Source organism: Scleropages formosus, chromosome 25 (assembly GCF_900964775.1).
Source record: "Scleropages formosus chromosome 25, fSclFor1.1, whole genome shotgun sequence".
Taxonomy (NCBI): Eukaryota; Metazoa; Chordata; class Actinopteri; order Osteoglossiformes; family Osteoglossidae; genus Scleropages; species Scleropages formosus.
Window position 1 is genome coordinate 16,229,056 of NC_041830.1, and position 26,250 is coordinate 16,255,305.

General features: G+C 51.9%; 2 protein-coding genes across 3 annotated transcripts; one reads left to right on the plus strand and one right to left on the minus strand.

Annotated features, from left to right (window-relative positions):
• The first annotated feature begins 17,465 nt into the window (after positions 1–17,465).
• dnajc19 (DnaJ (Hsp40) homolog, subfamily C, member 19) lies at positions 17,466–19,192 on the plus strand. Of its 2 annotated transcripts, XM_018731027.1 has the most exons (6): positions 17,466–17,617; positions 18,289–18,340; positions 18,417–18,490; positions 18,582–18,661; positions 18,756–18,826; positions 18,918–19,192. In XM_018731027.1, the coding sequence occupies exons 1-6, from the start codon at positions 17,615–17,617 to the stop codon at positions 18,986–18,988; spliced, it is 351 nt and encodes a 116-aa protein (XP_018586543.1). In that variant the 5' UTR covers positions 17,466–17,614; the 3' UTR covers positions 18,989–19,192. The 2 variants fall into 2 exon arrangements, with proteins under 2 accessions (XP_018586543.1, XP_018586544.1); XM_018731028.1 differs by lacking the exon at positions 18,289–18,340.
• Positions 19,193–19,821: 629 nt separating this feature from the next.
• Positions 19,822–25,805, minus strand: LOC108921436 (fragile X mental retardation syndrome-related protein 1-like). Its single transcript, XM_029249295.1, has 15 exons — positions 25,701–25,805; positions 24,330–24,382; positions 23,706–23,799; positions 23,562–23,633; positions 23,319–23,467; positions 23,139–23,232; positions 22,942–23,058; positions 21,912–22,082; positions 21,763–21,841; positions 21,556–21,665; positions 21,269–21,355; positions 20,995–21,187; positions 20,706–20,900; positions 20,179–20,381; positions 19,822–20,095 (listed from the first exon to the last, which is right to left on the minus strand). Exons 1-15 carry the CDS (start codon positions 25,749–25,751, stop codon positions 19,985–19,987), a joined length of 1,779 nt encoding a protein of 592 aa, XP_029105128.1. The 5' UTR covers positions 25,752–25,805; the 3' UTR covers positions 19,822–19,984.
• Positions 25,806–26,250: the final 445 nt, after the last annotated feature.

The window sequence follows — 26,250 nt, forward strand, 5'->3', positions numbered from 1 at the left end:
AGCATTATAAATTGTGCTTGAAGGGGGAATTTTGAAAAGGCAGAGGTGCGAAATGATGTCACCCGGCGGAGGTCGCGCCGCAGAAGTCAGAGGAGCGCGGTAAACCGAAGAGCCCGAGCCCTCCGGGGGGGGCCGCTCAGGCTTCAGCAAAAACTTAATTAAATTATTTCTGCAGTTATCTTTCTGAAGACAGTTCCAGGTAAATGCTGTAATTATTTTTTCTCTAACAGTCTTATTTCCTCCCTAATTGCTCTGCTCACTCTGTTTGGAACGGGAGGCCCCATGAGCACGGCGTCTTTTGGCGAAACGCGGTAGGGAAAAAACAATGAACAGGATGGTGCCCCAGAGGCATAAAGGGCATCTGTCTGGAATGGGCGGGGGTAGGAGTGGGGGTGGGGGTGGGGACGGCTTCAGGGAGCAGCCTGATAGCTGAAGTTTCGATAGGGTTACCTTCGATTTGGCTGTAGCGCGTGCGGCTGTTTTAGCACTTAGCAATGAGGTCGGCTTATTTGTGGCCCCCCCCCCCCAGGGGTCAGGGTCATGTCGGCACACGGCCTGATAGCATTGACCAGAGGAATCCTCTTCTTCCACTCCGCTGCCTCCAATCACGCGAAGGCATCCCGCCCACCAGATAGCGTCACTGCTAAATTACATTAGGACGCCCCCCCGCATCCCCCTTGGCCCACTTTCTCCCCCAGATATGAAATTAATTATTGACTCGTTCGGCGTTAAGCTCTCGAGGCCCCGCGGAGTGGGCGTGCCACTGTGCACCGGAAGACAGTGGGGTCGCTGGGGGAGAAAGGCTAACGGGAACCTGAAGAGTACTGGTTGGGGGGTTGGGGTGCTCAAAGCCCACAGACACCATCCATCATCAATAACTCTTTCTCCAGTGCTGGGTTTCAGTGATCTAGAGTCTGTCCCCAATCACTCACACGCACAAAGGGCAAGCAAGTGCTACTAATTCACCAGAAACACATACCTTCGTGCTGTGGGAGGAAACCAGAGCTCTAGCGAGAAACCGAGCCAAACGTGGAGAGAGCATCACGCTCCGCTGAGACTGAGCCAAATTTGAACCCATGTCCAAATGCACAGCCTTGCAGCTGTGGGGCCCCAGCGTTACCCCCTGTGCCACCATGGCCCCCTGGAGACTGAAGATATGAAACATTACATTTATTTATTTAGCAAACGCTTTTCTCCAAAGCAACTTCCAATAAACTCTGTGTAGTGTTATCAGCCCACACACCTTATTCACCGCGGTGACTTACACTGCTAGATACACTACTTACACTGGGTCACTCATCCATACATCAGAGGAACACACACACACTCTCTCTCTCTCTGTCACTCACACACTACGGGGGAACCTGAACTGCATGTCTCTGGACTGTGGGAGGAAACCAGAGCACTCCACAGGGAGAACGTGCTAACTCCACACAGAATGAGCAGCGATCGAACCCACGTCGTCTCGCACCACCCAGGCGCCACCGCGCCGCCTACGCAAAGTGTCCAAAACGTCCAAAGACGAGAAGAGGCACGTGAAACAGAGGCGGTGAATTAAATGTTGTTTCGCACGTCCATAATTGACTGTCGCATGAACACACTAAAGACTCAAATTATTATTCCGCCGTTTATTGCAGAAAAAGACAGGAATCAGGCAGTTGTGTAAAAACTACTCTTTTAATTCCCACCCCAGGCATATTTTTGAATGCGATACAATTTTTGCCTTGAATGACGGAGCTAGAATTCAGCGCTTTGTCTTATTCCAGCCTGGCAATCAATCAAAGGTTTTTCTTCCAAATTGACTTAATGTAAAACAGATGTTTTTTTCTCTTGTATAAAATTGAATATAATTGTTTCTTTCCTTGATGGGATTTTTTTTTTTTTTTTTTTATAGCGCCACATCTGCGAGATCGAAACAGGTGTGGAGCACAAGAGAGGCCGGCGGATGGGATGGGATGGGAAGGGCTTGGACCCCAGCCGAAGCCGTCGCGGGTGAATTAAAGAGAAATCTGCACCCACTTGAGGCCGAGATTACGCCTTTTGTGGAGGCGGTGGAAAGCGTGCTTCAGTCGTCCATGTGGTCTGATTAATATAATGAGGCTCGTAAACATCGTTTGTGACATCAGCGAAGGGCGGGGGTCGGGGGGGGGGGGGGACCGAAGGCCCCGCTGAGCTTTAGAGGCGTCCTCTTAGAGGCCCCGTGAGCCGAGCAACGGGAGGAAATGAAAGGGCCCGCGATAAGGACACATATTTGCCCGGGAAACGGTTTCATTTCCTCCAGCGTAGCGCCATTGATTACCTAAGAGCTGATTAAGTGTTAATTCATTTCTGGTCACACGGTGTGCAGCTGCTCCCTTTCCGTTGTCATACAGACAATTATTTGACTGATCATGAGTTCCAATAAATAAATAAGTAAATAAATAAATAAAACAGCGTTGCGCAAAATAGACACTTGGCAAACGGTACTTTGATAACTGAGAAGATACTCAGCTTTCTCAGTGTGACCTTAACCGCTTTTATGTGGTTTTAAACACGTGTACATGAACATTTCCAGCTCCTGTAGTGGTTAAGGTGCTCGCCTTGCAATCTGATGGCCCTCAGTTCACATCCCACCTCCTGCTGTAGGGCCCTCGATCAAGGTATCTACCCCCGACTGACACAGTAAAAACCTCTCTACTGTTGAAACAGGTAAATCAGTGTAAAATTGATTGTATAACGTTGTAAGTCACCTTGGACAAAGGTATCAAGTTAATAATATTCTGCATAACCCTAGATAACCTATGGATTTATGCTGAATATTATTTATCTTCATTAATAGTTATTTGCTATTTTCTCAGATGCTTTTGTTCAAGGAGATTTACAGTGTGAGGTTTGTACACTAAGCCGCTTACACTGATTTACCCATCTATACAGCAGGGTAATTGATAAGTACCTTGATCAAGGGCACAAGAGCAGGAGCAGGGATTCAAACCCGGTCTTTCAAGTAGAAGGTGACAGCTCTAACTTCCATGCTCACCACTACGCCACCTGCTGGCCCTGGTCTTAACAACATCCCATAAAAAACTCCTCCTGTAGGGCAACGAGGCTCTTAATAGTGAAAAGCATCAAACTACATGCATTATTGTCATTAATATTTTGGTGCATAAAATTTCAACCGAAGCAAATGGCGAGTTTGTCCATGTACTCGGCTCCCTGTTATACAGGCGTCCCTTTCCGAGGAAACGGAACGGCCCTGGAGGGATGCGAGCCAACAACCTTCGGGTTACGTGTCTTAGAGCCCGAACAGGTCCTTGCTGCTCCACTCTTCGCCAAATAATGAGAAACGAATTAAGTAGCGACACTTGCAGGAAGTGTGTGCCGGAGACTCGGGTGCGAGCCCCCCCCCCCCCCCCCCCCCCATCGGAGGGACGGGGCAGAGAGCAGAGCGGCGCCAACAGGCCCACAGCAGCCTGTTCCATTATGTGCGTTTTATCATGACCACACAGGCGTCTCCCTTTCGCACCCCAGACACTTCTGCGCGACCTGCGGTCGGCCGCAAACCCTCCAGCTACCGCAGTTTTACTGGTTCCGGTCCCATGGCGACCGGCGCTTAAAATCTGGATGCTCTCGATCTTGGCACGCGTCGGCGCGTGGAATTAAAGGCGGTTAATTACAGCAAAAACCAAAATCTTTGTGTTCCCTCGGCAGGTTTCGGCCAACGGAAATCACGTTTGGACGCGGCGGAAGCGTTTACGGTCGGCGCCCGCAAGCACGGCCAAGCTGACCGCACGCCGCTCTCCGCGTTTGTCAAATGAAGCCGAATCGTATTAAACAACTTCAGGAAGAGCGCCTGAGATGCTCAGCTAATCCCCTTAGAAGAGCGACGCACCAGCGTTTCAGCCGTTTGCTGGGTTCCTCACCAGTGACAGCAGCGCTCACCTCTTACCGTGATATTACAGCACGTTATAAGAGTGCGTTTTTTCACTTTTCAGTTAGAAAAAACCTATCATCTTATTGCATCCAAAAAAACAGAAGTGACCTTTATGACGTTGGTTATATTTCTCGATTCTCCACATTAGAGCAGAAGGTTGCCGGTTTAAGACCCTGACTGGATGACTCTTATGGAATGATCGCTGCATATCCCTCGGGGGCAGCAGGTGGCGCAGCGGTTACAGCTGTATCCTTGCGATCTGACAGCTCTTTAAATCTGATACGGCGTTCAAACCCGGCTCCTGCTGCAGTACCCTTGACCAAGGTACTTCGTCTGAATTATTGAAGTAAAAATTACCCTGCTGTGCTGTGTAAGTAGCTCGGTGTACAGACCTCGCACTCTGTGTCTCTTCAGCGAAAGGTGTCCGATGTATGAATCCATAATAATAATAATAATAATAATAATAATAATCTGGAATAAAGTATCTACTACGGCAGCTATTAAAATGAGACTCGTGGTAAACGGTGTAATGAGTGAGGAGGAGAAGCGCTGAGAAGCGGGGAGGGGGGCAACTAGCGAACAGCCCCTCTGTGCCGGGAGAGAGCAGAACGCCTTTCAATCAATTACCCCCACACCCCCCACCCCTTAGGGCTGTACACAGAGCCCCGGGCAAACAGGCCTCAGGGCACCAGGGGTGAGAATCCCCGTTGCCATCGAGTGTTTCCTTGAGTCACGGAGCAGCGTAATCCGTGCCGCTGCCCCCCCCCGACCCCCCCGGCAAACACTCATTCATCTTAGATGCGGGGCCTTTGAGCTGCTGTAATGAGGTGTCATTATGATGTTAGGCTGCGGAAGGAGGTCCTGCTTGTCAAGTCATGGAAGTGACCGGAGCAACCTGGAAGCTTTAAATAAATAAATAAATAAATAAATAAATAAATAAATAAAGGGGGTGCGGTGGCGCAGTGGGTTGGACCGGGTCCTGCTCTCCGGTGGGTCTGGGGTTCGAGTCCCGCTTGGGGTGCCTTGCGATGGACTGGCGTCCCGTCCTGGGTGTGTCCCCATCCCCCTCCGGCCTTACGCCCTGTGTTGCCAGGTTAGGCTCCGGTTCCCCGCGACCCCGTATGGGACAAGCAGTTCAGACAGTGTGCGTGTGTGTAAAAAAAAAAAAAAAAAAAATATAAAGCCCAAACGATTTCATGAGAAGCGTGCGAACCAGAGCAGCACATTAACAAGAGCGCGAGCTTTGCATATCTTTACAATTTGAAAAAAAATATTAATCAATCTCATTTTATTTACGTATCTATTTATTGCAATAACTCTGAAATTGAAATGAGAGATGTCTCGATAAGGGGGGGGGCATTAAAACGGCATTTAAATTCAATTAGATGGAAAATATCTAATCATGCGGGGAGTGAAAACGGAGCACAAAAGGAGGGCTCATTGAAACCGGGGCGGGGGTGGGGGGGGGGAGTGCTCGGCTCGCTCACCTGGAGCTCATAGAAAATGTGAAGAGCGACGCAGACGTGGACGACTGACCATCGGTGGAGACGAGATGAGAGATGAACGGCCCGGGGGGGTTGGGGGAACCTAATTATGTGAGGTGAGAAATAACACGTCTGTTAAATCAATTTTGAATTCCGGGTCAAGGTAAAGAAAAAAACACAAAGAAAGAGAGAGACGGGACCCGATTCGGGAGGAAATGAGGACGTGGGGAGAGAAGGTGCTCCGATGGAGATGCCGCACGAGCGGAACCGCAGTTCAAACATTGACTCTCCGGCTGCGTGGCCTCGCGCGCCGTTCCCGCCAGTGTTGACCGTCTCAAATTGCCACATTAGCTTGAGAGCTAACAAGCGGCGGTGCCCCCCCCCCAGCCCCCCCGGGGAGAGATAAAGTTCAGCACAGAAAAAAGTTACGTTGTACCACAAACGCACGGCGGGAGGCCGCGTTTGGCCTCAACCTCCCAGCTGACGAACCCAGAGCTCGGCCGCTTTGTCCCGCTGTGAGCCGATGAATAAACGGTGGTGCCGACCCCTGTGTACAGCAGGCCTCCTCTCCCACCGGCACGCTGACGGTGACCGCGGTAAACTACTCACTCTCGTTCACACATCTATAGAGCAGAGCAGAGAAGCACACGAACTCACACGCTACGGGCGATTTAGAGCCACCGCTTCACCTGAATCACATGCCTTTGATCTGTGGGAGGAAACCAGAGCACCCGGAAGAAGCCCACACAGACTGAATGGGTATGGAAGCCACGGCCCAGGAGCTGCGAGACACCGGTGCCACACAAGACCTTCGAAGGGTCTCCGGAGTGGATGGTGCCATTGGTGGCTTTTCCAATTTCTCCCACTCTGTGTCCACCAAAAGGGTCACCAGGGGTGGGCATCAACAGCAAATACCACAGCAATCTGGTTCCACACTCAGGTTTCGAACGTGGAGGTGCAGCTTCTGTCTGAGCAGCCATCAGTGCCTCAGCTCACTATTTTAGGCAGTCAGAATATATTCTGTGCAAATATATAGAGAATATTTCGCTTAAAAACATTATGAGTGTGTAGCCAATACCACCGTTATACTGTATGCCCATATATGGAGCAGTGAGGCGGCACAGCGGGTAGCACTGGTGCCCTACCGCTGCTGGACCGTACATTCAGACACAGGTTCAGATCCAGCACAGGGGTTTACATGTTTTTACCATGTTCACCTGGGTTTCCTCCCACAGTCCAAAAACGTGTGTGTGTGTGTGTGTGTGTGTGTGTGAGAGAGCAGGAGCAAGACTGAACAAGTGTGTGTTACAATGCTCCGCTGTGCAGATGGGTATATGTAGCACTATAACATGTCGCCTTGGACGAAAACATCAGCTGCACTTCTCCCCAAATTTGTGAAACCTTAGTAAAGTACAAGGGTGAGCGAAACATGGTACCCGCAATAATGTGTATTTAAATGAATCCGAATGACAGCGGACACTTTTCCTCACGATGTGATTAAAAAAAAAAAAAAAAAAAAAAAAAAAAACACACTCTTACACACCCTGAGCATGAAGATGAAGAGGAAAGGGCCAAACGTCAGTGAAAATACCAAGCAGCACAAGTGAACGAGAGCGAGCGGGAGGAACTCCTTATATTTAAAATGATAATAATAATAATAATAATAAACGAACAGCCCTGCTTAACCAAGGGCAGTGCTGACAGAGGCGTTCACCGCGGTACGGCAGAGCTGCGGCCGCGCACCGGCGCCGGGACCCGCTGTTTGGAGGGGGCCTTTGGAGAGCGGCGAGCCCCGTCCCCAGACGCACGTCTCTCCGCGGCCGCCAGCCGCAGCAAAACATATTTCCATTTTAACGCCTTTGGATGATCAAAGCTGCGGCTTAATATAATCAGCTCAGAGGCGTTTACCAGCGAGCCCCGGCGCGCCGTCTGGGAGCCCGGTCCTTTCCGGCACTATCTGTCCGGGAACAGGTGCTATAATAGTGTATTAATTAGGCTGAGGAGACGCACCTTGTTCCCCGGCTCTAGCGGGAGCGCCAGGGGTCGCGGCCCCCAGGAAAATGCCATCTGGGCCCTGTTCCCCCGGCGGGAGGAGGGGGTGCCGCGGCGGGGGGAGCGAGGCGCCCGTCCACAGCGGGGCCTTTTACATGGCAATTAACCCTATTAGCCCCGCGCCGCTCGTGTGCCTCCCTCTTTGCCCCCCTGCCAACACTTACATGTCGCACCGCTGCCCCACTCAACCGCAGACGGGGGCGACCGACCTGGACCGCACCTGACCTCCACCGCACGCCGCCGCCCCCCCATTGCTCAGGCAGAAGATGTGGAGAGATGGCAGCAGCGGGAGTCGAATCAAGGGTATCAAATGCGTTTCGAATAACCGAAACGGTACATCGAGCAGCGTTGTACAGCCAAGGGGGTAAAAGAAGGTGGGGGAGGCGTTTGACCGCAGTGCGTGGGATGGAACGTGGGTGCTGTGAGGGTTTGCGGTTCAAGCGGGTGACACTGCGGTCAGGGTCGCCGCCTTGCCGTCGAAGGACGTGGGTTCGTTCGCCGTGGACGAGAGGAGCTTCTCGTAGCGGTACGGTATGTTCCGGGCCCCGATGGAGAGACGTGGGGGTCCGAGGCAGCGAGGCGAGTGGCTGGAGGGACATTTCTCAGCAAAAGGGAGGGAGGCAACACCGCCCCCCACCCTCACCCCATCCCCCCCATTGATCAGAGTGGAGAGCTGTGGGGGGGTGAGGTCACCGATACACTGGTTGGGGGACTCGATGAACATTCTCTCATCTCGTATCTGGCTCTGACATCCCACCTCCCCCCAACATCGGCACCGAGAAATGGAGGTGCAGACGGCCGAGGACCTCTGGTTACGATTCAACCCCCCCCGACCCCCCCACCGCCCAGGACGGCTGTCGAGGGGCCGCGGGGTGCGGGGCGATGCCACGACCCCTACAGTTCGGAGGAGCAGCGAGGGGCAGAGAGGCATGGCGGGGGGTGGGGGGGCTGTCCTCAGAGACTGTTAGCGATACTCATGCTGCCTTAGTGTGGCTGACCCCAGACACACACACACACAGAGTTACAAACGATTTCAGTGCTTCCTCCTGACTGCTGGGGTGTTCTGTGCTCCATGTGTGTCTATTCAGGGCTCCAGCTGCACCGTCCCCAGTCTGTCCACTTCACTGTTCCGAAGCGTCTCACTGATGATGACGATGACGACGACGACCACATGCTCTCTGAGCGCCACGTCTCACGAGCCCCTCCAAGCAGAAGAAGCTTAAGAGCTCCTGCCCAAACACACCTTTGAGAAGTACCGAAAGAGTCCTTCATAACCACACAATTCCGCTCAATATCGATTTCAACAGCGGCGGCTCAACTCTGTGCTCCGATTGGTCCCTTTCTAATCGTTAAATATCCCTTTGTTTGCTTGCGGCGTGATCCATATCTGTGAATCCAAACGTAAAAAGTGAGGTGGTGGAATGCGGTCGTTAGGTCACACGTTTCCCACGCGCCACTCGTGTCTCCTGGCAGGAGGACGGGAGGACACATCAGAATCCCAAATTCCAACCGGCGGCATCAACTTGGCTCTAACATGAAAAACGAAGTTCCGAAATGTTATGGGCGACACTGAACAGTTCTTATAGTCGGCACACAAAAAAACGTACACTTTCGATGGGGGTGTCGCCGTTCCGGTGTCTCCACCGTGGACCATTTTCGAATAGCAGCAGCAGCAGCAGCAGCAGCAGCAATAATCTCTATTATTATTCCCTAAAACACCACGCAGAATGTTTTGATGCAAACATAGTCTGGAAAGTGGAAGCAAAAAAATGAAATGTTTTTCCGACACTCATTTCAACATCCATGTGAAATATTAAATAATATTCAGGAGATGGCAGGTTACGGTCCTCCCCTCGACACGCCACGCTCCTTTAAATACAGGCCGGAGGATCCTTACGATGCGGAATGGCTCCGCTCGGAGGCCCCGCGCTCAACGCATCTCCTGCCAAATTCCACGAATTTGCGTCTCTGCTGGCGCCGTTCATTAGGAGCCCAAGTGGCTTTGGACCCGGGACCACCGGAAAGGGGCCGCTCCATCCAACGACCTCCCGACACAATGAGCTCTCTGTGGAGGAGAGGGCGGCCGGGATTAGTGCACCGCGCCGAGGTCATCGGGCCACAGTCGGATTGGAGGGCGGTGGCCCCCTGGGGGCCATTTACATAAAAAAAGAGAAGAAAAAAGCATGCGTAGCTACGATGCCCACGCTGCACGTACTCTCGGCGACCTGCTCTCCGAACGCCTGCGTTGGCGCACGAAAGGACTCTCTTCCGCAAACAGCCCGCATTATTGCGAGGCAAACACAAGGAGGCGCCGCACCTCGTCGCCAACCCAGTGGAATTACGGGAAGCTGAGATGGGAGTCGTTTCCGGAGCGCAGCGAGAGCGCGGGCCGTCTGCGGGGCGCGGCCGAAAGTGTCCTTTACGGTGCGGCGGAAAATGAGAAGGAGAGGAGGTGCGGGCGGCAGGAGTGCCGCTGTCGCTCTACGCCAGTACTGTGATGCCACCTATTGGAACAAGAGGCCACCTCAGCGGAGCGCCGTCTCAGGGCCAAACGGAGAGCGCGGAGCGGCGATGGGCCGGTGAAGAGCGGGAGCGACGCTCGCCGTGCTTTCAGAGCAGCGAAACGACCGTCAGCGTCTGGGGGGGGGCATAACGAACTGAAAGTGTTATTTTTCTACTCAAAGCGTTTCTGTGTCTAAATACATTATGAATAAATATCATTAAGTGCACTGGTCCTGCACACGCCCGCTCTGCAAAGTGTAAAGTGCACACTTGGCGAGTTAATTTATGCATTTATGCACAAGTGTATGTTTGTATTTGTTTACACAGATCATTGCTGTTGTTGTTCATTCATTCAGCTGTTCACAACATTTAGTCGCTGCTCATCCATTTATAGAGCAGGGTAATTTTTACTGTGTCGGTTCGGGGCAGGTACCGGGGCCGGAGGCGGCGTTCGAACCCGGGACCTTTGAGTCACACTGGCAGGTATATGATGTACAGTATGAGCGCAACATAACCTCGATTCACCAGGACAAAACGAGTCCGTTCCAGCAAACGGACTGTAGAATCCACCCTTTTCCCCGCAGAGTCCTACTGTGGAGCTCACCCCCCCCCCCCCCCCCCCGACCCCTCATTGCCGCCTGAGCTCTTATTCCCTATTTGAGATAAGAGGCACAACCTGCACATGGCCCAAGGTTAATCCCACACGTGTGTGTCAATCGCAGGCAGAACCACTGAACCGGGGAGATAAGTGCGAATTCATATCGTTACTCTGGGTTTAAAGGGGCCGTGACCCTTCGAACACGCTGCGCTCGAACCCGACGCGTGCGTACGCGTCCGGCGCCACACGCTCACTCAGGTCAGAGAGGGAAAGCCATCACGTCCTTCTGTTGCCTTCCTACAGGGGGCGCCCTGTGCATACAGTTCCTCCCCTACTGGGCATTCTCTCACTGACACCTTCGTCAGTGAACACAAACTTCGACCGCTTGGTCAAAAAGCAAGAAGCACCACGATATAAAACAGCGGCGGTATTTGCGTTTGAGGTACGAACGCGGTATCTGCGTGCGGTGGTGTAACAATAAGCACCGTTGACAGCTGTCATGTCTGCATGTTTACAACGAGCATCACGCTGATGCTGAGCATCGTTCCCCTTGGGGGGGTGGGGGGTCATTTGCACCTGCAGCCGTTGAGGTGAGGTCATTGTTCCAACGTGCAAACAATGGCCATTGCCGCCCCCTGTAGATGGTGTGAGGGAGGATTCGAGACCCCCTCCTGAGGCTCCCATGGCTCAAATACCGAACTGCTGCTCCGCTGGGTGGGGGGTTTGGTCCAAACCGCCGATCTCCCACGGTATCCCAGCATCCTCCACTCCCCCAGCGCCCGAAAAGGCATGATGCCAAGGGGGGTGGTTTTGAAAATTGACCGATTTGAAGAGCGGAGGCTCATCCCAGGTCGCCGTCCTCTCCGAGCGATCGATGGGGCTCAGCGCCGCGCGGTCGATAAAACGCGGGGTCGGGTACGCGTGCGGGCCGCTGGCGTGTGCTGCCAGGGACAGTGACTCAGAGTAAAGTACACGACACGCCGACAAATACGGCTTAAAAAGGGCTCAGTAATAACCCCTCACAGTCAATAACACTCAGTCCGCTTTTTAAATGTTTAAAATTTGTGTGTGTGTGTGAGCGCAAGTACAGCAGCACTGCTCCCAAAAAGCACTCAATTTGTATTTCATGTTTTTTTTTTTTTTATAAAATAGTAAAATAAAATAATAATAATGCAAACTTTAAAGATGTACTGTGTTTGAAGGAGCCTCGGTGAGGTTCACTTTACTCAGTTTTTCAGGTAAAAGTACTTTTAAAAGTGTTTTAATTCTTGCGAAAACACCAGTTGTCACATATGGGATGTGGATGATTCAATATGTTGAGGATTAAAATGTGTGTTTTTACATGTATGTATGATCAGCTGTCTGAAAATTAACTGCTATTAATTAAGGTTCCCAGAGATACCCTGGATCAACAGAGTAAAAGGTACTCTGCTGTATGAACGCTGTGAACGGGTAAATCAGTGTAAAGCTGCTTTGTAATAGTAATAAAAAGTGAACGCAAGGTGAGCATTAATCTACATCTTCTTCCTCATCATCATCTAAGGCCACATCTAGACGCTCCCTCATTTGCCGTCTACGCTTCTGCTGTATCTGCGTTTCCGTGGCAACCGCTCTTCCACAGGTGTCTTGTCAGGTACAGCTGAACTGTGCTGCAAAACTGAAGCTGGGGCTTTAATACTCGTAGGGTTTTCGAAACACCCTGTAATTTCCCTGTAAGACCCCCGATCTACATTTTAAGACAGACGGGTCCTGACTCCACAACCTTGTGGCCCATCTTCATGAAAGCTTCTCAGTACCCAAGTGTGGTTGCTCACACTGACCGCTTCATGGTTCCTCTGCTGGGGCTTTACGTATAAGAGCATTTTTAATTTTCCGACCTACAAGAGGAAGGTGCTTAAGCTCTGAGGCCAAGTTTTTGGGAAGATCAGATGGATTTAGGCCATTCCATCATAATGCAAAGGTTCCTTAAGCTCCGAACTACGGTATCCGCACCATGAACTGCTGGAGAGCACGTAAGATGCTTCCAGATACCTTCAGGAAGTGAACGCTCACTACGCTGTAGCCCTACTGCGCCTCTACCCCAACTGTGTCCACTTGTTGGTCCTATGCAGAACGGGTCCACAATCAAAAGGCCGAAGGTTCTCGGTTCTGGCTCCAACGCGGTGGAAAGCGCTCCCTGTGTCCCTCAGAGCTGCTGAATCCCTCCCAGCATTCAAGGAGGATCTCAAAGCCATCTCTTTGAAAGCCTTCTCTCTTGATCTCCTGACAGCTACAAAAAGGAGTCCAGCACCATCTGCTATGATTATCTATGTATTTGTTGTTTGAAAGTCACTTCTGTAGGAGCTGCTGGAGGGATGTGAACCAGCAACATGGTGGTGTCAGACAAGCTGTGTGTCAGTAATCCCGTGTCTGTGTCTAAAGCTCTTTGTCTGTTATTCATGCACTTTTGTGACTCTGGAGTGAAGCATCTACCAAACACATTACTGAAATCATGTAAAAGTAATGAGAAAATAGCGCTTCTACCTGCAGCGCTACTACATGAGATCAGCGATAAAATCAGTTTTTTTTAAATAAAAAAAAAAAGCTGAAACAGAAAACATCACAGCGGGGAAAAAATCCCACACTGTGTGCCAAAAATCCCTCAAATACACAGTAGATGCTGCACAAGCACCTTCACCATCATCTCATCGCTGATGTGAGCGAAGTCTGGCGATGCTCTGGAGAAGATGAGCTCCTTCGCTCTCCTCCCAGGATCATCACCCTGTCTCTTTAACCCTCTGTCCTTCGCAGCTACCACTGGATCAGGGTGAAGAGTGAGACCCAAGCCACACCCCGCACACCCGCGTTACACCGCTCTTTACCTCCCCTCCGTGCACCGCGGCGTCACATCCCTCCGTCGAGTCCTTCTTCAGACAGCAGGGGGTGTCTCCTCAGCGCAGGAACACGTCCGCAGAGCAGGAGCGAGAGGGGTTCACATCCCGAGGGCGAGCTGGAGGAAAGGAGCCGGGGGCGTCCGAGGATTGGCCGGCGACTGGCTGCTTTGGTTTCGCCGCGCGCGCTGAAGGAGCACACCACGGCACTCGGAGCTCGGCCTGCCTTTGAAACACCTTCTCCCGCCACCCTACACTGCAGCGCGACACGGCTTCCATCGTCTCCGTGGCAACAGGCCCGGCTCTGAAAGCGGCTCACTTCCCGCTGGCTCCGCCATCCCTGACGCAGCATCGCCTTCTACAAAGGGCACTTTCATTCAGCCACCATCCAACCAAAGACCACGCCACACATATGACACGCACATACACGCTCACGCACTGCGGCCCGCTCCACCCCCTTGTTTAATTTTCCTAAAACATGATTACGGGGAAAGAAAGAGACGCGATGAATGGGAGAGAGAAGCAGGTGCTCCTCATTGAGGCCCCTGAATGAGCCGTATCGGCGCCTTTTCACTCGGCGGCAGCAGCGGCGGCGGCAAACTGGCGGCACGACTGCCGAGGAAGAGGTGCCAGAAGAAAGCATTTCCTCCTCCACCTCGCACTCGTCCCTTCGCTCGGTCGGGACCAGGAGGAGGAGGATATGAGGCGCCGTGCTAGAAATGAAAAAGGGGGGGTGCAATGAGCAGCTACGCGCAGGACACCGTCCGGGGCAAGGAGATTGGTGGAGATACACAGAAAGACTCCTCGCCCCCCCCGTAAAACACCTGAAGGTTGTCAGATAAAGGCCCGGAAAAGGGCTCGGCTCCAGCGAGGACTCGCCCCGGTAAACTGCCTAAAACCGAAAGTTGCTCTGGTTTCCAGCGGCAGCGAGAAAAACAATAACGGTCATTATCAGTATGAGCAACGACCGATAATTCTCCAGCAGTGTGACTCCCAGCTTGAGCAGGGAAAACCAGCGCAGTGACGTTCAGCTCCAGCAAACACCCTGATTTTTACCTCACCATAACATTCAATGCCATCCCCAGGACCTAGTGACTCCACACCCCACCACCCGCCCTGAAAGCGACCCAGGCCTCAGCTTCCCGGGACACATCCTGACCTTCCCGCTCTCAGTTTTCATGTCTATTAAAGTGCGATTTCCTCTCATATTCAATCGTTGCCTTTCCAGATCTACTCGGTGCCGCAGTGCTAAATAAGAGAAGAGCAGGTTTGACAGCCTGAGCCACAGGTGGAGGAGCTCTGAGATCAGTCTGCGGCGCACGGTCACGCCGGTCACAGAGCGGTTCACAGGGTTCTCAGCGCGTTCCTACCTACCCCGCGCTGCTCAGATATCGAACCCCCCCACCTTAGTCACCCCGTTCGGCCCCCGTGCCGGAGAAGCGCAGCATGCGCTTGGTCCCACGTTACACCACAAGAAGAAGCAGAGAAGATCGGAATTGTGCGCACCAGATTTTATGATCTTGTGACTTTAATGTGGAAAAGACTGATGGTCCTATATTCCCCTAGTGCACCCTTCCGGATCTCTACAATATCATGATCTGTAATTAACTTCCGGAAGATTAAAACATTTAAATGGGCGCAATAAAACAATCGAAACCGGGATGAAATATACGGACGAGTCGATACACACAGATGTCGGCGATTTGCGTCTAGACATCAAGAACCTAACTGAACCAAGTTTGACAGAATGACAGCAACGCACAACACACAGTCGGCACCTGACGGTAAAGCCGCGAAGGAATTTTCCAGATCACTTCCAGTTTCACACGCGTAATATTACAGGACGGAAGTGGACGGGAGAGAGTTTCTCCAGAAGACTCTGCGCGTGAAACCGAGAGCAAGACAAACGCAGTCCACATGTAACACAGACCACTGAGAGTGACAAAGTTGGAGACATAAATATGTAAAGAGCTCCAGGCAGCGGCGTCAAGACAAACAGCAGCCCCCAAGAAATCATTTCCAGAACTTTCCCCATTGTGCCCAGCAATTATCTGTCCGGATCGCAAAACAGCAGAAAACTTTTTTTTCCCCTCCTTCCATTTTTATATTCGATGCATCTCGGCATTTGTGCATTTCCCGGAAGGTATCACCTTTCGTTCCCCTCCGACGCAAACAATCGCCAAAACAATTACGCGGTACCTTTTGGACGCCCGGGAGGAAGCCTGCGGACAGACTGATGATGTGAGATATTTCTCGCCAACGGCGTGGGGCAGCTCGCCGTGCCGGTGGCGGCAGGCGAATGCTTTGAGCCCCGGTGGCATATTTAATTAGAGGCAAAGCCACTGGCACTATCAGAGTGCACATCTACCTCGCCAGCCTCCCATGAGTCAATCTTCCCCATCTCTGATTTCCCTTTATATTTATGCCGGAATATTTAATTGTAGACAAAGGGATCCTCGGGCTGCATTCATTGCACGGAGGAAGAATAATCTGCTTTCAAAAGGCTTGACATTTCAGGCTTTTAGAAAAGGGCCGGGGGAGAGAGAGAGAGAGCGAGAGAGAGAGAGAGAGAGAGAGAAAAAATCATATTCCTGCTTTTGTTAATCAATGAAGGAGAACTCTCCGGAACAAAAGAATTAAATTGCTTGGTTGGCTTAATAAAAAGCAACAGAAAAATGTGGCTTCCTCTGGGCTTTTCCTGTGCGAAGGCACAGCTCGCGCACCCCACCCTCGCCAGCTGTAGCTCCAGATGACTTGGAGGGCACGGCTCCGCCGCCGGAGCGGCCGCCTTTGTGGGCCCTTTTCTGGCCCGGCTCTCCAAGGACAGACTTATCATTAGAGCTCACTTTCTGGTGACGGCGGGAAACCGCGGCGCCATTCACGCGTCTCCGCGCTCGCCCGCCGGGCCGCATCGCGATTGTGCGAATGAATGCGGCTATCATTAGAAGCGTTCGGCGGCTCGCCGTGCCGCTCGAGTGTCGCTCCATCTGTCTCCGTCCGCGAGGGCAGCTGTGCGGGCGCTTCCGTGAAGGCCTTCTTGCCCATTTCTTACTTTTTACAATCGCTGGTCTTGCGACGTTTCGGCGCTCGCTATCTCTCGCCCTGTGTTTAATTATAGCTGCGGCGATTCGCGGCGCCGCCGTGCACTGATGGCGTTCCGAAGGCTGCCCGGTCGAAAGCGGGGCCGTTGGGTCGTGGTTTGCTTCCCCCAGCCTGGGGGTTTGCAGGTTTTACGCTTTTTTTGGAAGCTAGCAGGGCCAAGCGGGGCCAGCAGGAGGCGCAGTGGTCAAGGTTCTCCCTTCGTAAGGAGAAGGTTCTTGGTTGGAATGTCCTGCCACCTTGACCTGACACATTGCAAATATGCAGCTGTACGAATGGGTAAATAACTGGGAGCAGCTAGTGTAAAAACGAAACACTGGGTGTCGCCTTGGACGAAAGATCGGTAAAATCCGTGTGTGTGTTCAGTTCAAGTTGCTTTTATTGTCATTCCTCTAAATAGCTTGTGTAGTGGAACAAAATGTCGTTCCTCCGGAGACCGTGATGCAACACAGAACAGAGTACAAGACAGTAAATAAATACACAGGACAGGACAGGACGTGTGCGATTTGGCTGCACCAAGTGTTTCACAGCAGACACCACATTTCTCAGGGCTGCGGCCTTGCAGTCAGAAGTTTGTTGGTTTTGTTTTTGTATTGTTGGAGACTATTATTCTGCATTGATAGTTTACATGAACTCTTACCCTGAATTACTCCAGTAAAAATACCCTGACCTGATGGTTAATGGGAAATAATTGTAGAGAGTTGCTTGGCGAACATTTAAGGCATCTTAGACAGTGGCACCGGCTAAATTAATAATAATAATAACAATAATAATAATAATAAATCCTGAAGAGTTATCCTTCTACTTTAAAGCCGCCACACGCACTATTCTGACAAGCCTCTGCGGCTTCTCTTCGCGACATTTCAATTCGGGTTACGGCTATTTTGGGTCCCACGTGACCTTCGGCGCCCTATCCCCATTGGCTTGTTTGTTACGACACTTTGGTCCGCTTTACGGCCTTTTTGGTACACAGTTGACCTTAGACACTGTGTACATACGGTTTGCCTGAAATATGGGGAGTTAAAAGCAGTGGTTTTTTTTAATTTAAATTAATGGGACGTTATGCTTGCAGTTGTGACGACGGTGCAATACGAAAAACATGGTACGGTCACATCAATCCGAGTAATAACGCTGTGTTAAGGGAAAAACAGTCAGTCAGTGTTGTGTGTGAGTGCCCTGGCTCCGCGTCTTCGGCCTCCGTCCGTGTTCTTATATGTTTGTGTGTGATTTCTTCTTTTTAATTAATAACCCGTATCTGCTGTAAATTGTGTACAGCACTGTCTTGCTGCACCAGATGCGAACCCGGGTGGTCCGCGAAGTCCTGTGTGTCTTACCACAGTTTTACCTCACTGATATTTCGCTTCAACGCTTCTGCTTCCTTCTCTGTTCCATCTCCATCCTCGGTCTTGTTCGTGTCTTTATTCCTGCTTTTTTCGTGTCCCGCCACTCCTTTACATCTCATCATGCTCCATTCCTGTCTTGGTAAGTGTGTGTGTGTGTTCATCCCTCCTGTCCTGTCACATCCTGCTTCGTCAGCAGTTTTTTGAGCTCATTTCTGTTTTATTCCTGCCTCATTTGTGCCTTTTCCACAAGAGCGGCTTCATGCTGATCATTCGTATTGATCCCCTATCTGGACTGATTGATTGGTAATGCACACACACCAGGCACACATTCTTCAGTAACCTCCGAAATGTGCCAGAAATGCAGTGACTTCACTGCTCTAAGCCAGCAGCAGAGGTGATGTCTCGTCTCTCGTTGTACCGCGCTTTGCAGGCCAGTACCGTGGTGGCAGTAGGAGTGGCGCTGGCTGCCGCCGGATTTGCGGGTGAGTCCTTGGGAAGCTCTTACTCTGCATTCCTTTTTACGGCACGAGGCGTAAAGTCGCAGTTTGTCTCCCGCAGGACGATATGCTCTCCAGGCAATGAAACAGATGGAGCCACAAGTGAAACAAGCCCTTCACCAGCTCCCTCAATCTGTAAGGAAGCTCGCGTTGCGTCTTGCGATTGACGCGACAGTCCTTCCGCTGCGAAACGTGTTAATATTTGCGATGCGTCTCTCCCTCGCAGGCCTTCGGTTCCGGTTACTACAGGGGAGGATTTGAGCCCAAGATGACGAGACGGGAAGCTGCCCTCGTTTTGGGGGTCAGGTACGTGCAGCACCCACAGGAACCCAGTCGCCCCTCGGTTGTTTGTCTGCTGCTGGATGAATAGTTCACCCCACCCCCCATGACTTTTATCCAGCCCCACAGCTAATAAAAGCAAGATTCGAGAAGCTCACAGAAAACTGATGATCCTGAACCATCCAGACAGAGGTGCGGCCCATTATTTTACCCTCCCCGTGGCCCTGCTACCGGCGCACTGTCGGACACCTTGACCGAAAGCCGATGTTCCGTTCTCCTGTAGGTGGCTCTCCGTACTTGGCCGCAAAGATAAACGAAGCTAAAGATCTCCTCGAGGGACAGGCCAAGAAGTGAGGGAGCATCACATTCTGAGCAGAAGTTGACCTGAAGCGATGTGTGCTGTTTTTTTTATTTACAGCTTGAGGAAAGTATTCCAGCAGCACTTTATCACTTGTTAAATGTGCAAAAAACAAGCGAAAGAGGGCAGTTTTGCTGCACTAATCAAGTGCTATTGGACTGAATGGGTAATACTTCAATAAAATGCTGGGTCACCTGCCATTCTTGACTGCGGTACTGTCACACCCACACCAACAGTCAGACACAAGATTGGTCCTGAAAAAAGGAAGACCATTTATTATACAACTACCTGCATACAAAACATATTGCATGTTCAAAAAAAAGTACGAACGTAGTTTACAGAACAGGAACGAAAAGTGAAAACGGCGCTGTCAGTAGTTCAGATTATCCGCGCAGGAAACATTTCCTGCCCGTTACTATAGTAAATCGAAAAACTTTAACACCTTACATTCTAGAATAAATAATGCAACGTCCCTTTTTATTCATCTAATCGTTCCAGTGTTCCTGCAGAAGAACGAGAGCCCCAGTCCAATATTCCTGACAGTGTGGAAAACACGAGTGTGAGTCGGACCAACGTTGTTCCAGTGAAGTTCAACCACGGTTCAGTGCAAATGCGTTACACCCCCCCAGCATACGCTTCTATCGTTTCTTCATGGTACAAAGAAGTGGTTGCATATTAGGAGTGACGGAAGTAGCTAATGTTCTCCCTAAGGGGTACGAGGACATCTGCAATCCCATCGGTACCCAAAACGACGTTTCCCACAGCCAGCAGATATTGTCCTCAACTTATGTTCTGAAGGCACAAAATTGCAATGTACATGTATGTTTACCTTTTTTTTTTTTTTTTTTTTTACTACTGGGAATGTCCCCCCCCCGCTGTTCCATTGCAACGGAACGGAAAAGTGCAGTAAAAAAAAATCTGGCAGTCTCATCTTTGGCGAGATTAAACAGGCAGTACTGTGGAATGAAGCGGATGCCGTGTGAATGATGCGTTTAGGAGACGCCGTTCAGCGCGGCCGGCTGCCCTCTGTCGCCCTGGTGACCGGCCTCGGCCGCACCCTCCGTCGCACCAGGAGCGTTCTCCTCTCCCACATCCAGCTCTTCCTGCAGGAGCCACAGGGGAAAACCAGTGTGAGTCCAGCTGGCACATCCATCTCTGGTCCACGTGTGAATCCCAAGCCACCTACCATGTGAAGGTTCCCGTTGGGGGAGGAGGTGTTGGACTCGCTCGTGCCGTCCACCAGCGTGGGCTCGTCGTCGGTCCGGCGACGGCGAGAGCGGCGGCGGCGCCCAGCCCTGGAATGCGAGTCACCGTCATCCAGGTCGCCTGGGTTGTCCACATCAGTGCTGTCCAGCACGCTGTACGGGTTGCTGTCCGGGTCCTTCAGCACTGTACGGGAAGCCAGGGGTGTAAATCGCAAGTACCACAGTAACAGTCAGCAGGTGGGACACAGGTGGTACTGTACAGCAGCAATCGTCAATATAATTCCATTATGTGCTAAAATGAAAACATCTCTAAGTGCAGAGTGCTGGGAAGGCCACAAAGGGGGGGGAAGTCTGAAATATTTTTAGTTTAGGAACTGAAATCCCCCTCAAACAACAAATAGATGTAATCTGTGATGTCACAGAACAAACAGGAATGGGTATAGTGGGTATCGAAATCAATTTTACTGCGTCGAACACAAAGCAGACAGTAGGACGCAGGCGTTCGCACCGGAGCTGATGGAAGAGGCTGTGAAAGCTCTTGTGGCACCACGCCCCCTCCCCGCGGGGCCCCCTCGTCCCCGCACCGCAGCGGGTCTCCTTCGGGCCTCCTTCTCACGCTCCTCCCCAGCCACGGGCCGGCCGCTGGGCTCCTCCCTCCTGTCCGAGTCGGTTTCAGAGGCGTTGGACTGCTCCGAGTTCGTTCCTTTCGGGACGCAAACACCAAGTGAGCCGAAGAGACGACAATCGCAGTACAGCTGAGGTTCTACGCGTGTCCCGGTGGGCCGAGCGGCCGTTACCGTATCCAGACGAGTGGCTGGGGCCCCTTCGGCCCCGTCCACGCCCGGCATAGGGCCTGCCGGTCGCGCTCTCGTCACCAACATATCCTCTATCCCTGTCCACTGGTCGACCCAATAGGGGCCTGAAACCCATGCCCATCTGGCGCAACTGTTCATCAATCTGCAGCCTCTCCAGCCTTAGCTGCTCCACTTCCTGTGGGCGATATGGACAGTGAGGGATGCACCCCGTAACAGACGGCGGCTCAGCGGGGGCGGGGGGGATGTGGGCGCTTACGTTCAGGTAGGATATGTGGTACTCGAGGAGGACCTGGACATTGCCGATGCTCTCCTTCGTGCCCACGAAGGTGAACGGGACCATGCCCTGTGTGCAGATGGTAAAAGCTCTTTAGCGCCACAAGGGTCAAGTACAGTCAAGTACTACACAGCCGTTCAGCATAACCGTTGAGAGCACCCTGAAGGTTGTCAGTTTGAGCCCCACACATTGCCACCACTTGAAAACGGAATTCTTTGTACTTCAAATTTCTAACCGTAACCCTGAAGGGAAAGCGGCAAACTGCGTACTTCCTGCCGAGGGATTTTGCTGTCGTTGTCTCCTTCGATTCGCACTCGGACCACGCCGGACTTGTCCACCAGCTCCTGGATGACCTTCCCATTCTTCCCGATCACCTTGCCTGCGGATTGAGCGAAGCCCTTCTGATGAGGCCAGCGGGATCGGAGCCTCTCGGCTCTCCAGCTTTCCGGATGAAATCGCCACAAGAGTTCACGTACCGACCAGGTTTCTGGGCACCTGCACCGAGTCCTCCACGAACTCGAGGAAAATCCGGGCCGTCCTCACCGCTTCCGCGCTCTGGACCGTGGAGACAGAGCGGTCAGAGACAGAACTGCGGGTCACAGCGTCGAGAAGACCGCCCACCCACCTCGCCGTAAACGCGGAACGTCCCGCTGCTCTCCTCCAGCTCGATGGCCGTCACCCCGGGGACTTTCCTGGCCTGCTGGATGTTGGTGCCGTGGCTCCCGATGGCGAGACCCATGAGATCCTCCCTGACCACAAACTCCTCCTGGAAAGCTGCCGCGAGCTGCTTGGTGCTCTGCAACAGTTAGGGGTTTCAACAAGAAGCACTGAAGAACCACCCTCTGGTTGGAGCCAAAATCAGTCAGTCAGTCACCACAGGTCCCGTACAGCAGTGCGCTCATCCAGAACCAGGGTTCGATACCGACAGCTGCCCGGCTCTCCAGGATACGTACGATTGACATTTTTGCAACTATCATCAGGAATTTGATGTGAATCAAAGAAACTGCGCGACACCACTAATTGGGTCGTCTGCATTTTCGATTCAAAGTCTTCTCATGCTGGACAGGGTCCAGGTTTGAGAGATGCATTGGCGTTGCGCAATTGCCATTTAAATTTATACTTGGGGACGTTTATACCGTCCAAAAGAAAAACGTTTCTGGCCACCTTGTGATCAATGAGTGTTTGTGTTGCTCTCCTGCCCTTTCATGGACCTTCTGAACTGGGACATTTACTTTGTGTCTCCGATACGACGCAAAACTGGACAGGTATCATATACAATGAGACATTGAAGAGGGCAGGAAACCCCTGGTCAAGAACCCATGAACATGAACCCATCGCCCCACATGTCATTGACTCTTTTGGCAAAGTGGTGTTGGATACCCTACGGTACAGCATGGTAAAATACCTACGGTCCACCAGCTATATATGATGCCAAAGCAGTGTCTCTCCTTCTCGCACACACGCACGCACACTATGGGCAATTCAGAGTCACCACTTCACCTGAAAGCCATCTTTGGACTGCAGGAGGAAACCAGAGCACCCAGAGGAATCTCACACTTGGTGTGTTTGGAGTTTGCATGTCCTCCAAGTGAGAATCGAACCCGGATAGGTCCACACTGCCACGAGGCAAAGACGCCCCACCAAAGGCCGCTTACCTCCAGGTGCTTCGTGGCCTCCTCGTTCCGAGACATGAGCATCAGTTTGGTGCGGATGTTGCGCAGGTGCATGTCGCTCAGGATGGAGACGCGCTTCATCGTGGACTCCTTCCTGGACTGCGAACACACATCACACACTCATCCCCCACCTTTCTTGGTTTACTCTTCACCACCACGAAAACGAGGGCGGGACTTACCAGTATGACGAGGCTCCGCGATTCATGGCTGTAGAAGATCCTACTGGCCTCCACCGCTTTCTTGAAGTCTTTGTGCACGAGTTCATTTTCGCACCTGAAGTGAATGAACAAGCGTTACGGGCGAAGTCGCGGCGGGCAGAGCGAGAACACGAGCCATCCACGATCAACGAGTGCACGCACGCCGCCTTCAGGTCCTCCGGCACCGCAACGGTGCACCTGTAGAAGGTGCTCTTCGTCACCGGTTTGCTCCGGTTCACAGGCCGAAGGTTCTCGAACGTCACGATCTCATTGTAGGTGGCATCGCACGCGGCGTATTCAATCACGTAGAACTGGGACGGGGAGAGGGAATCGTTAGTGGCAATGGCCATTTTTAACGTCACCCAGAGAAAAACGTCAGGAGGGGTGCGTCTTCCACATACTTACATCGCCTTTGACCATTCGAACCCGAGCCAGCCACCAGCCACAGGGCTCCTGCTCGCTGGCCCTCGAGAAAACCTGCGGTGGAATTGGCGATTAAAGCACGCAGATCGGGAAACATCGGGATCGCAGCATTATTCAAGCACGTACCTCCACGTGGTCTCCTTCGCCGATGTCCCTCGGGGCATCTGAGGGTGGCGGCAATCGCACGTCGTAGAAAGGAACCTGTCGCTCCGGCTGCCAGCTGAACATCAACACGGCGCTCGTTTACACGCATCGTTTGTTTGTTTTTAAATCAGACTTTGCGTACAGGACGCTCCTCTAGCACAAAGCGCTCAAGCAGGGGTGCAAGACTGCCTTCGCTCGACTTGCCTCCACGGTGTTTAAAGCTGAGCCGTGCCAACCGTAGGGGCACGAGCGGGAAGAAGTGGACCGTTACCACGGTAACCAAAACGGAGGCAAGGTCAGAAGCGGCCTGCTGACATCACTAGTTCACTGTACGCATGGGTCACTGGGCTGCGGGAGCTTGCGGAGACGACGTGGTTTTATTCTCAGTCGTAGCGCAGCTCAAAGTTAACAAAATGTTACAAAAAATGTGGGGATTCTTTTTTAAATTTAGACATTTTGTCCATTTATTTGGCGGATATTTCCAATGTTATATATTTGACTTGCAAACACGAGCTATGAACAGACCTCCAGTCCCTTCTGGCTCCTGGGCCGAGCAACCACCGTACGCGCAGTAATGCGGTAAATGGGTACGAGCGTCACGCTTACTTGTTCTCGAAGACGACGGTCAGAGACTCTTCGTGGACATCTTTGATGAATCCCTGAAAGACAAACACTGAATTCTGAGCAGAAATTTCAACGGAGACGCTGCAGGACAATGCGGTCGACGGCCTCCGTGGGAGCGCGGCGTGATGGGTGCGAGGGGACCCCCACGCGAGCCCACTAAGAGAGCCGGGCAGAGACACAAGCTTCAGAGAGACAACGCAGGACCTACCAACTATTCAGTTCAAATAAACTTTGAGGGGGGATGCTTATTTCCACTGGAAACAGCAGCACGAGACCCCCTCCCCCCCCCCCGGGACTTGAACCTACAGGTTCCTAGTAGGTCTGTGAGCTAAAGCTGCTACTGGGTTATCAACACAGCAGCTAGAGAAATGGGAATTTTAAAAAATAATTTTAAAAAAAAAAAAAAAAGTGCTCACTGTCAAAAGTGACTGTCAAAACTGACTGATTCATCTGTGTCTACAGATGAATCAAAGGGGAAATTCAAGCTACATTGTTGTTATTACAACTATTATTATTACTGATACATCGTGCGATCGACCGCTGTCTGCTGGGGGCGTCTCTTTCATACACAACATGATATTGTGGGGGAAAAGGCAACGGTGAAAGCTGGCAAATCCCTGCATTTACTGGGCAACTGCTTAAAATGGAAAGGAATGTAGCAGATAGGAACGGATGGGAAGAGACACAGGAAGAGGGAATGGAAAGGACCCAACAGAAGGAAACGGACTGGAGAGAAGGAACGGAGAGAAAGGGAACAGATTGGAATGGAATGGAATGTAACGGATAGGAGAGTATGAAGAAATGCGCTGGAGCTGCAGGAAAAGGAACCGAAAGGAAGAGAACGGAACGGAACGGAAGTAACGGAGGCAAGATGGACAGGACGGAATGGAGAAGAGCACGAGAACACAGAGGAGGAGGAGGACAGGACAGGATTGACTGTGACTGGAGAGGCGCATAATAAACGGAGCGAAAGGCAAATGAAGAGAAGAGGGCTGCGAACAAAAGGAAAGGAAGAGAATGGATTGGAACGCAATATACCTATGGGAAGGGAGAAGAAGGAAAAGAAAAGAAAGCGCCCGGAACGGAAAGAACACAGCGGACTGGAGCGGAGCGGAGGAGGGGGAAGCGCGCGCGCGCTCGCTCCTCTAATAACGGGCACAGACACGCAGCGCGCGCCATCCGCAGAAGAAGAGAAGTGACGCAAACACGCAGCCGCTACGAGGCTGGCTCAGACACGCGCGTGCGTTTCCGCGGCGGGTTCGTCGCTCGTGCCAGAACACCGCGCGCGAGCGCTTCCCTTCTCCTCGCTGCGGTGCAAGAGATGCACGTTCGGCGACTCGCGCGCCCTTTTACCTTGTAAAAAGCGCCGTTGGAGCCGCGCACCTCCACCGTCAGCTCCTCCATGTTGGTCCCACACGCGTGCGCACGCGCTGCGTGCCGGGATAGGGGTTCTAGAACGTTACCGCGAGCGCTCGCGCACGCGCACGCGCCCTGGCGCGGGGGGGGGGGTTGGAAAAAAAAGAAAAGAAAGAAAAAAAAAAAAAAAAAAAAGGCACCGAGGAAAAGTGCGGTTGGAAGTTAATAAGGAAAGAACGTGTTACAAATAGGGGCTGTAGTGGTTCTCACAGTTTCTTCATTTTAGCGTTTCAAGGGTTTCTTGCGAGTTGTTTTTCTGTTGCTTTTCTTATTTACAGCGGATACTGTGGGGTACAAAAAATAGTACTGTCGTGAAAGCGAGTACTGTGGTATAATAAGGGGGAGGGGTACTGTAGTAAAAGGGAGTACGGTGGTAAAAGAGTACTGTGGTAAAGAAAAGTGCTGTAGTGGAAGGGAGTACTGTGGTAAACGAGTATGCTGTAGTAAAAGAGAGAGTACTGCACTTTTCTGTACTGGACGCCCTTCT

Excerpts from the sequence above, each read along its gene's own strand:
- dnajc19 (XM_018731027.1), top strand. Across the intron at positions 18,341-18,416 it reads GGCTGCCGCCGGATTTGCGG|GACGATATGCTCTCCAGGCA; the intron begins GTGAGTCCTTGG and ends TGTCTCCCGCAG. Across the intron at positions 18,662-18,755 it reads GCCCTCGTTTTGGGGGTCAG|CCCCACAGCTAATAAAAGCA; the intron begins GTACGTGCAGCA and ends ACTTTTATCCAG.
- LOC108921436 (XM_029249295.1), bottom strand. The coding sequence starts at position 25,751 with ATGGAGGAGCTGACGGTGGAGGTGCGCGGCTCCAACGGCGCTTTTTAC. Across the intron at positions 21,666-21,762 it reads GGTGCCCAGAAACCTGGTCG|GCAAGGTGATCGGGAAGAAT; the intron begins GTACGTGAACTC and ends CTCAATCCGCAG. Across the intron at positions 21,188-21,268 it reads ACCACATATCCTACCTGAAC|GAAGTGGAGCAGCTAAGGCT; the intron begins GTAAGCGCCCAC and ends TATCGCCCACAG.